The following is an 11,400-nucleotide window of genomic DNA, read 5'->3' on the forward strand; positions in this document are numbered from 1 at the left end:
GTAAAAATAGCATCAATCAACATCAAGTGAGTAAAGCCGTCCCATGAGATTAGATTGATCTTCAGCGTTAACTTCCCACGTATTTCTCCCCTGGCATCCCGAGGATTCCCTGGCTAACAGTTTTTATCTTTCATGTCCTTAGTTTATACTCTAATGTGCTGCTCTCCTTGGGGGTTGCTGTGTGATATTTTTTTCATTATGTAGTCCAGTCACTCAGGGAGCATAATTAACTCAGCCCCTCAGGCACAACTTTGAATGGGTCATTTGGCTTATTGTAAGCAAGCCATTAATTTCTGTTTGGAACACTGGGCCTCTCTGTGGTGCATCCCCACAGTTCCAGACACCAGCTCACGAGCTTAAGGGATACCTGCCATTGCAGCGCAGCTGGAGACACCTGACTAATCTTCCTTCAGGGACTCAGTTGTGTGATTTGTCCTGCATACCAGGTCTCCATCTTCTCATAAGAAAGAGTGTTCCTAAGTATTTCCTTCTAATACTCGATGAAGAGAAACAACCGTTTACATTTCCATTTCGCAGTAACCATTTGTGAGAGATCGTGGTGTTCCATTCCTGCGATTGGTAGGAAATGATCCATTTAGGGTGAGGATTTCCTAAATTTATATGACAGTCAATTTTCATGGCTCCTTCTGGATTTCAGATCCACAGCACCTCATTGTCTTTAACACTACAAAAAAGGGGGCATTAAAAAAAAAATCCTTGTTAAATCCCAAAGCAGGACAGCTGAATAGGGTTCTTTAAAGGTTAAGTAAATACACTTGATATCATAATGCTATTTGTCTGTAAAAATTGTTTAGTTAGTGGATTATCTCCAGAATTCACACTGGTCCCAGTCTGAGTTAAAGTTTTAGGAGCCTGAGAGCTTAGGTAATACGTTGGGTGTTGAGAAGGGCACCCAGGGTCTTGGTTTAGGCTAGGGATACTTTCTATCTCTAATCTCTGTCTCCGCCTGAAAAATACTTTAATGTAATCTCCTTTCATGGGGTTTGATTTTAAAGGCTAGGTTTGAGACTTCAACATTACCTTTCAACAGACAGTCCTTTGGGTAGATGGACCTGTGCATTTTACTTTCCTTCCTGCCCTTGGCTTTTCCAGCAGTAGTGTTCATTCTTAGTCCATTTGGCTATTCCTTGTGTGTTGACCGTGCACTGTATACTGGCCCTGTGGGAGGTTCTGCAGATAAAATAGTGTTCAAGATCCAGGCTCCTGTCCTCAGAAAGTTTGTAGTCCATACCAGGTTTCAGCATTTAGGGGGAAGGACCAAAAAAAATCTTACGATTTTTAGGGTGGTGGTTTCTGATGCAACTAACCAGCTTGTCATTGAATTATGAATGCCACTATACGGGACATATGAGCCAGTGAGAGGTTCTGTGTGCAAATAAAACTTTATTCACAAAAAATAGAGTGGGAATTGGATTGCCCTGCAGGTCTTAGCTTGTAGACCCCTGTCAAATGGCTTCTTAGAAAGCAAAGAGGGATTCCCTTTTTCCCAAAAATGGATTCCACCACTGGGGAAGTAACAGAAAGCACCTGCTCTGGAAAGCATTGAGTGTTATTGATAAGCAGAATAATATTCCTGATTTCATCATTTTAAAAAAATAACACTGGATATTAAAAAATAACAGGATGCCCATGGATATACCATGTGTCCTCTATCATATTTTCAACAAGTTCTCTGATGTCCTGTGACAGCTTTAGTTCATGTAAAGTCAGTAACTTCACACTCCTTTCCTTTAAGTCAGTTCTGTACAGGAGTCTCCTGAGGTGGCCTCTGACCTGCTTGGCTCTTGGAAGCCCTTGCTCTTCTGTGCATGGCCCCAGTGTCAACCCACAGCAACTCCAGTCCCACTCCAGCTTCTGATCCCACTATGGGGAGATGCAAGGGACACAACCGTTGTGATAGAAAGTGGCCTCTGTCCATAAGTGCTCCCCATTTCTTCAGGATCTCTGTTTTCATCCTTCCAAACAGCACAGTGTTATCTTCCATTCCAGTCCTGTTGCAGAATACCTGTGACTGTTATATCTCTATAGGGTTTCTGGCCTTCTCGCCTTGTTTTCTTAGATGGCACCAAGCCTTCAATGTGATCTGAGGCCATCTCTGGATGGGCGTGAGTAGAAATTAAAAATAAGGGCTTGAGGGGAATGTTTCTGTTTGTGTTTCTAGGTGATCCCTGACTTAATGATATTCAATTAGGATTTTCCATGCTTAAGATGGTACCCTTCTGAAAGACCATTTTCTTTTGTCTCTTTCAGGATAGGACTCAATAAGCTGCATGGGCTATTGAGCAATATATTGTAGAATAAGATCTGTACTAGATAGTTTTCCTCAACTGTAGGCTAATGTAAGCGTCCTGAGCATGCGTGTGCTAGACGCTGGGCTAAGCTATGATGTAAGTAAGTTAGGCTGAGAATCCAATGTCTTGCCACTGCCTTAGGCAAAGCTATTATGAAACTTACCAGCTCAGAGGTCCCATAGCATAGGCAGGCTTCAGACTCCTGATCCTCTAGACTCCACCTCCTGCGTTCTGGATTGCAAGCATGCTCTACCACCTTTCTGTTCATGTAGGGATCACTCATAATTTTGGTAGAACTTGTATCGCACAAAAAGTTTTGTTAACTTGATGCAAATACACATTCTTTGCAGACAGTTTTATTTTTCTTTTCATTAGGTTTTTTTTTTTTTCACTCTTTACATGGAAACCTCACATCTTTAGGTTTACAATGTTTTGAGCCTTTCTTTGTACTTTGTAAATTTTTCTTTACGGGGCCGGAGAGCTGATTCAGTGGGTAAGATTGCTCTTGCAGCCGTGAGTCAGATCACATCTTCCTATAATGTAGTTCCAGGGAATCCAACACCATCTGGCATCTGTGCACATGTATACACATGTAGTACATATAAACCCATGTGTGCACACGCATGCGCGCACACACACACATAATAAGTAAATAAATCTTAAGTAATTTTTGGTTTAGAAAATTCTTCCAAACCTATTTGTTAAAGAAAATATTAACTATTCTCTTTTTACTCAAAAGCATTTAGAGTTGTTTTAAAACTTTTAACTAATTTGGCATATGATACAAAATATTGACTGACTGACTCTCTCTTCTAAAATCATATCTGATACCAGAAGCTTAGCTGTATTAAGTGTTTATAATTTCCTACTGGGTCAGAGGTGAGCTTGGGTGCTGGGGCAATTAAAAAGAATAGGGAAAACACACCCCTGCCCCTTTAACCAGCTGTGGTAGAGTAACAGCAGAGCAAGAAATGTCCTGGCCAGTGCAGATGGTGGCAGAAAAGGACAGCACTGCCATTCTGTTACAGATGTCCCTCACCATGTCCCCTGGGTCACCATCCCTTTCTACTTTGACATTTGACCATTAGACTGACCAGCAGTGTAAACTCACATGCTTGCCTGACACATGACAGAGCAGATCATCCTGTTTGGTTCTTCACAGAAGCATGAAGGCATGCTAGAATTGTTCTTAGGTTGCCCCGTGTGGCCCTTTCCTAAGGCCTGAGAGCCAAGCCTCTCTTATTCAGTAAAGGGATGTGATGGGGGGAACGAGGGAGGGAGGGCGGGACGGAGAGAGAGAGAGAGAGAGAGAGAGAGAGAGAGAGAGAGAGAGAGAGAGAGAGAGAGAGAAGATGGAGACACTCGGGCCCTTTTGAGACCATGGAACAAGTTTCTGGAGATACCAGGGCATGCCTTTGTTGAAGGTCTTTTGCTCACAGTGCCTGTGTCTATGGAGGTTTGTGGGAAATCTGAGGCCAGACATTGGCAGACAGGTCTGATTCTTCAAGTTACATTGAAGGAAGCAGTCTTGTTCCCAGGTCTTGGCTCGATGCTGATAAACACACTCCCCCACCAGCGCCAGTGCAGAGCCCACCTAAACTCTATTAGGCAAGATGCTGCTCGGCCTTTCTAAAGAAACTCCCTTGTTAGGGACAGCATGCGGGGACTTAGAGGACGCTGCTAAGTTAAGCCAAGTACAGGAAAACAAATACCACATGATCTCATTTATAGAATGACTGAAAGAAAGAAATGGGGAATGAAGGGAAGAAGGAGAGAGAGGGGATGGGAGGAACCAATTTCATAGAAATTACCAGAGTCTGGAGAACATGTTTTGAGAGACATTGGGAACGGATACAAAAATTCATATATATATTATATATAATATATTATATATATTATACATATTATATATATTATATACACATTATACTATATATACACTATTATTACATATAATATATATTAATACATATAATATATATAATATATGTGAGTGAATGGGACAAAAAGAGCAACCCTTGGGCCATCATTGATGTAAGGAGAGTCCCCTGTATGCAACAGATGAGGGCCAAGTGAGTGACAAAGGTGGAAATGTCTTTTCATATTATTTTGTAACTGCCATATGACATACGAGAAGGGGCTCAGGGTCATTTTCACACAAAGGGGCTCAGGGTCATTTTTCTCGAGCGGCATGCGTTAAGCATTTCTACAGTTGCAAGAAGAACACGAGAAAGTAGTAGTGCACCCTGTATGTCTTTGCCCATCTTATGAAACATCTTTAAAAGAGAGGCTGTTGGGAGCTGCGTTAAGATGCCTCATATAGAGGCTAGAGAGACGGCTTGGTGCCTGAGAGCATGCACCACTGTAGCAGAGGACCCAGACTCAGTTCCTTTTACCACATTGGGCCTGTGACTCCACTGCTGCCTGTGATTCCAGCTCCTCTTCCCTCCACGGACACCCATCCTCATATGCACATACTCCTACACAGAAACATCGACACGCACAGGTTAAATACTAAAACAGGAAACAAACAAAACCCTGGAGAGTTAGAGAGATAGATACCCCGGTCGTTAAGAGCACTTAACTGCCGTTTTAAAAATGTGTTCTGTTCCCAGCACCAACGTGGCGGCTCACAACTGTCTGTAACTCCAGTTCTGGGAAATTCACTGCCTCCTCAGACCTGTGGGCACCACACATATGATGCACAGACATACATGCAGTCAAAACATTCATGCACATAAAATAGAAAGTGATTTTCAAAAGAGTAAAGCCTTAAAAACCAAAAACCAGATTTCTTATGTATAGGATTATACCTAAACAAGGAGAGGAGAGCAGTCGCCCGGCACATACACACTTCAGAAGTCACAGAACAGAAAATGAATTCAAGGCCGGCAGTCATTAGAACCATCTGTAGTCGGTGTATATGAGTAATTAATTGGGCTCCTTTAAAACACGAGAGGTTATTCGCAATGTTGCTCACCAAGGATGGAAGCTACAGTTTTCTTGGAGTGTGGTTTTGACTCCGTGTCACTTGGTTCTTTAGTGAAAAGTTTCTTACATGTTTAGATTTACTACCGATTTGGGTACTATTAAGAACCTTTCTGGGACAACCTGCTCATGTGAGAAATCATTTTCCCTGCCCACCCAGAAAAGGCTTCAGCAATGGTGTGGTGTCAGGAAGAGGCACAGGCAGAGGGAGGGAGCAGCCACAGTGTGCAACCCAACTCCTATCAGTGATGTAGCAAGCGCTTACCATCATCAGTCCCGTTGTCCGAAAGCTGATGTTCTGTTCTTCTTCCTCCTAGGAAAAGCTCTGTCTGCCTCATCACATCCTTGAAGAGAAAGGCCTAGTCAAAGTGGGCATGACTGTTCAAGCACTGTTGGACATCACCGTCACAAAAACTCTGTTCACATGAGACCAAGCCCTTTCCTCTGGGTGGGCTCAGACTCTTCCCAGAGCAGGGACTCTGGATTCTGCTCCTGGCACCTGTACCTGCTCCCCAACTCACCTCCCTGCCAGGTCCCCGAGGAGCTGCATTGACATGGTTTCAGCCTGAGGGAGGATTCAGGACCTTTTAGAGTTGGCCTGCAGGTTTCAGGTTGGACAGGTGTTCCCTGAGAGCGGCCAAGGGAGCTGGCGGAGAGCTGAGGAGCACATCATTGCCTTTCAATCCCCTTCATCCCTTCCACACTCACCAACTGCCATTACCAAATACCAAGCACAACCGTTTCACAGTGAGTCGCGTCTGTTTTATCAAAACCAAACTCCTTGCAGAACCAGTAGGGGGAGGGGGATGCAATCAGGTTTATTTTTGCCACCAAAATTTTTCAAGATGTTTCTTGAGACCATTGCCTTTCTGAAAAACTATTTTCAACATACAAAAAATATTTATATAAATATTATTTATTAGCGAGTCGTTATTCATCCTTTGGATGCAAATTGTAAATTAGGAAACTATTTTATTACTGCTTTTTTGTGGTTAAACAATTTATTTTAATATTATAAATACTGAGTTATTTTTGAGCCTCTTTGGCATGTAGGAGTTCCGGGTCTCAATTCTGTGGTGTATACGATTCAGGAAAGAAAAATTAAGCAAGAAACATGTGCTTCTGTGACAGACAGAGAGAGAGCTGTTTTCTGGGAGGTGTTATCCACCTTTTGGTTTGTGGAACATTGTTCTTATTTATATTTCTGCATTCCATCCAGTTTCCTACATTCCAGCAGCCCTCTTGTCCCCCAATATAATAAACTGACTGAAATCAAGAGAGCACCCCAAAGTTATTTGTAAATAGTTATGTGGAAAAAAAAAAAGACATATTAAACTTGAAGATAAAATGTGAAGTTTTTTTTTTTTTTCGGATTCATGTTTCTTTTGCTATGCACAAAACATTCACATTTTAACACAGAGAAGTGGGAAGTGTTCAGCATGTGTCTTGAAGTGTAAGTCTTGCACTGTACTCGGTGTAATTGAGGAGCGTGTAGCACCAAAGGTAGACGTTGAAGAAATGGATGAGAAAATGGAGCTGGTTGAAGTCAGCCCTCAAGCTACAAGGGCCGTAAGAGCTCAAGTCAGGAAACCAGCATGCCGTACAACCGCCGGCATTCAAAGAGCGAGAGATGCCAAAATGTAGACATGCTTGTTTTTATTATAATCGAGCTGGTGCTTTTTCAAGAGTCCAGACTTGGAAGGTTCATGGTGTCTGGTAGGAAACTTGGGAAGTGGGCAGCTGCATGCACAGCGAAGCAGACTGAGAAAGGGTTAAGTACGGAATGTGTGAGCAGCCAGTGGGGAGCAGGGGCAAGCACATTAGGACTCCTGCAGAGGCAGCCTAAGAGAGGCACACACCCTAACCTGTCAGTGGGCGAGCTTCCTTCAAGGAAGGCTTCATAGGACTATGCAGAGGCAGTCAACACCCACACACACTCACCCTGTAGGTGTGGACGCATACCCTAGTCGTTCATCTGTCAAAAGCTTGTGGACGCTGACTACACTTTGACCCCTGTACAAAGCCATTTATCAGTTTCTAGAGTATCAGTAGCCATGATGGGGGACCAACAAGGTGGATACAAAAGACTGCAGGAGGGATGAGTGTGGTCAACACAGACCAACACTGCCTCAGGGCACGGTGGACGGGTTCTGAGTATGGGAATTCAGATCGGCAGCTAGTGATACTTCCTGTCGTATGTACTGTGCACTTTAACATAAATATATTTGAATATTTTTCTGTACTGCACAAATGCCTGTTTTGTCAAATGGCATAGCAATGTAAAGATGAGAGGATTTTTAACAGAGTATATTCAACTGAAGCAGAGGTCAGAGGTTATCTACACAAGGATTTAGAATGATGTTCTAGAATGTTGTACCTTCAGGGCATTGCACCCCAGGGTCCTGAAATATATTTTTACATGTATCTTTGACAACATGAAGCTCAGTAACCATTATTTTTGGATATTTCTTTTTCAAAATTAGAATATTTCTTTTGATATTAATTTTCAGTATTTTCATGAAATTGGCTGTATCATACAAATGGCTTCAATATTTTGTAAAATGTTTTTTTATGCAGATCTTATATGGATAAGATGTCTTCAAGATCCTTGTACACTATGTTTATATGTGCAATGAAATGTGCATGGCTGGCTGATAGTATGTTAAGTAGACAATGTATATAGTGCAAACCCTTTTATTATTTAACAGCCATTAAAATTTTAAACTTGTACCAACCAACTTTGGATTGACTTATCAGTCTGATGCTAATGTTGACTCATCTCACACACACCCACACACATACACATACACACACACACACACACATACACATACACACACACACACACAAAAAAAAAATACAGGGTGCTGAAATAGATCATAGCAATCATATATTGTGAATATACATCAATACAACTATATATAATGCTTATATATGTACAAACTCTATTGTAACTTCTATTTCAATAGTTATTGTTAGAATCTTACTAAATTAATGTAAAATTAAAATTTATCATATATATGAAAAATAAGGTTTAGTACGAACTATAGTTCTAGGAGGTCTTTGAATGGCTGCTAGGTTTAGGATAAAATGGCATGGGGCGGGGAGATAACGTATGTAATACATTTAGAATAATACATTTTCCCCCTAAACTTGTTCCATGAAAAACAAAAGAAAATTTGCTAAGATAAGGTTGGGGGTGAGTCTTCCCTCTCAGGTCATGGTCCCAGAGGCATCACAAAGATGTCTTAGTTTCTTGGCCTAAATTGTAAAAATCACAGGACTGGCTCCTCTCACCTTGGCTTCTTCAGCAACTGAAGTCTGGATGACAACTCTGCTGGGTTTGGGCCAGTGTTCTCCCTACACTTGCTTCAGTGAGCGCAGCTACTATGCGGACACAGGTGAAGGCTGTGGGCTTACCTCTGCTGGCAGAGTGCTTGCCTAGAGCACAGGGAGCCCCGGTTTCACTCTCGTGTCCTACAAACAAAACTAAATGTGATGGCGCACACATGCAATCCCAGAACTCCAGACGTGGGAGTAGGAGGATCTGGAGTTCTCACGTAGTGGAGGCAGAAACTCCAAGTGTAACACACAGACCCAGGTCCTCTGTCCTGAGCGAGGAACACGGGACCCCTGCTCAAGATCTGCATCTACCTGGGCTAGAACAGCCATGGCGGTGGCGTGATTTGACATTGCTGCATCTGTGCTCCTACCCCATCCGGTCAGTGCTGTCCTGTGCATTATAGGCGGCCAGTGCTTTGAACAAATGGGAAGTCTTAGCTTCACTGGTGAGCCTGAGGCTTACGAGAAACCCTGTCTCAGAAAACAAAGTAGACAGCTCCTGAGGAGTGACACTCAGGTTGACTGCTGGCCTCCACATGTGCGCACACACATAGAGCAAACCGCATGTGCATGGCCCACTTAAAACATGTCCCCCTACACACACTTTCCTGTTTCCCACCATGGGGCAATGTGACCAGAAGGCCCAGGCCCATTACAGCAGGGCAGTGTGAAATCTAACCTCAGGATCATGATTCCTTTTTTTGGTGACTAAAAACTTAGAAGACATAAAACCTAGAGCATCCCCAGGGCATGGAATCAGCAGAGAGAGAGAGAGAGAGAGAGAGAGAGAGAGAGAGAGAGAGAGAGAGAGAGAGAGAGAGAGAGGAAGAAGAAGAAGAAGAAGAAGAAGAAGAAGAAGAAGAAGAAGAAGAAGAAGAAGAAGAAGAAGAAGAAGAAGAAGAAGAAGAAGAAGAAGGAAGGAGGAGGAGGAGGAAGAGGAAGAGGAAGAGGAGGAGGAGGAAAGGAGAGAGGGGAGGGGAGGGGAGGGGAGGGGAGGGGAGGGGAGGGGAGGGGAGAGGAGAGGAGAGGAGAGGAGAGGAGAAGAGAAGAGGAGAAAGAAGGGGGAAGGAGGGAGGGAGGGAGGGAGCAACACAGAAGAGGAATGCTTGCTTAGCTTTTGCACTTGAGTCAGGAGGCACTCAGCCCTACATGTGTGGGCAATCAAACTTCCCAGAGGACATGCTGTTTGGAATCAGTGTGCTAACCTGCTGTCACTTCTCATGAATGATGTAAATGAATGAGGAGAAGTTGAGTCTCCCGGGCTGGGGTCATAGTCACCAAGAAAGAAAGAGACCAAGTCAGATTTGAGATTGGCCATCAGGCCTGTGTCCTCGATGCAAAAGTCTTTCCCAGCAGTGCTGACCAAGTGGCAGCTTCTGTCGTCAAAAATCAAGTCTGTCTTGAGAGTCCTCAACAACGTGGTCATGAGAAGAAAGGAGGGGAAGACTAGCTGATGTGAGTAATATTCAAGTGATGAATGGCAGAGACAGAGCCAAGCTTAAAAGTGGGTTGTTCTCCACAAGAGCTACAGAAGATTCCTTAGAGCTCCTGCCCTGGCTTTTTTGTATAATGGATTGTAGCCTGTAAGATGAAATAACTTCTTTCTTTCCCAAATTGATTTTGGCAGTGCTTTATCGCAGTAATGGAAGGTACCTAGTGCTTAAGAATCCTTCCTGCTGTCTCCATTGTTGCACATTCTCACCCACCCCTGCCTTCACCTCTGCCAGTGTCTTCTTACTGCTGGCTTATGGGTAGTACTCCCTTTTCACCCAAAGTCCCAGTTCTTCAGATTATTTGGAAGTTAGTCTCTAAAAAGGACAGGTAAAAGAAGGAGAAAAGAAAGGAAGGTAGAAAGACCTGGCACTTTGCATTTTAATGAAGTACTTTTGATTTTAGAAGTTCTACGGATAACACAGTCTAGTCCATGGGGTATATCCCCTCTGTACCTAAGTATAAGCTTACCTTGGACAGGAAGGCATCTGCACTCCCTGACACTAGTATTTAGGACAGTTTGTGTTAGTTGAATATGTCTATAAACTCTCTAAAATCTTGTCCAGGACCAGGGATATGGCTTAGTCTTGGGCAAAAAAAGGATGTTGTGTCCTGTTCATTCTGCTTCTCTGGTTAAAGCCTTAATAGAATCTAACTCAAAAGTTAATCACTAGGTGAGGGACTCATGGATTCGATGGTTTTATCAGAGCACACAAATTGGAATTATTTTGTGTGTAGTTCATTTTAGAGTTCAATTTTATCTAATATTAAGTTGCAATAACTTCTAGTGTATTTATACCTGTATCTAATGAGGTTAAATGCCACAGGTAGACAGGCCTCAAGGTACCTGTGAAGGATTATATAGACTAGATTGGTAGATGAGGGAAGACCCACCATTATTATGGGTAGACCATATTGCTTGAGGTCCTGGACAGAATCCAAGGTAGAAGGCAAGATGAGAACTAGTAATCCCTCTCTGCTTCTTGACTGTGGACTGCCCAGCTGCCCCTCAGGCTCCCCTGCCATGATGTCCACACTATCACATACCCTTGTGTCAGTGAGCTAAATTAAATCCTCTCCCTTGAGTTCCCTTCTTTCATAGAATTTTACTCACAGCAATAGAAGCTACTAATACATGTAAACGGCCCCAGTTCATGAGTTGAAGAGCATCATGTACCTTCTTTGACCATCATTTACTGTGCACTCTTGGCTAAGTGTGCACATGTAACCTATGTTGCTTAGGTTTTTATCAAGTTGACAAAAGGCA

The 11,400-nt window shown here is 43.0% G+C and overlaps 1 protein-coding gene across 3 annotated transcripts in view; it reads left to right on the forward strand.

Moving 5' to 3' along the window:
• The window catches only part of Lrch1 (leucine rich repeats and calponin homology domain containing 1), a 181,432-nt gene extending 173,398 nt beyond the window's left edge, over nucleotides 1–8,034 (forward strand). For 2 of the 3 annotated variants that reach the window (XM_034498762.2, XM_034498763.2), the window contains exon 20: nucleotides 5,618–5,875. In XM_034498762.2, the coding sequence (XP_034354653.2) occupies nucleotides 5,618–5,728 (111 nt within the window). In that variant the 3' untranslated portion in view covers nucleotides 5,729–5,875. Of the gene's footprint in view, nucleotides 1–5,617 lie in introns of all 3 variants that reach the window. The other variant, XM_034498764.2, reaches the window with a different exon arrangement.
• The last annotated feature ends 3,366 nt before the right edge of the window (nucleotides 8,035–11,400 follow it).

The sequence above is a fragment of the Arvicanthis niloticus genome, chromosome 3 (assembly GCF_011762505.2).
Source record: "Arvicanthis niloticus isolate mArvNil1 chromosome 3, mArvNil1.pat.X, whole genome shotgun sequence".
Taxonomy (NCBI): domain Eukaryota; kingdom Metazoa; phylum Chordata; class Mammalia; order Rodentia; family Muridae; genus Arvicanthis; species Arvicanthis niloticus.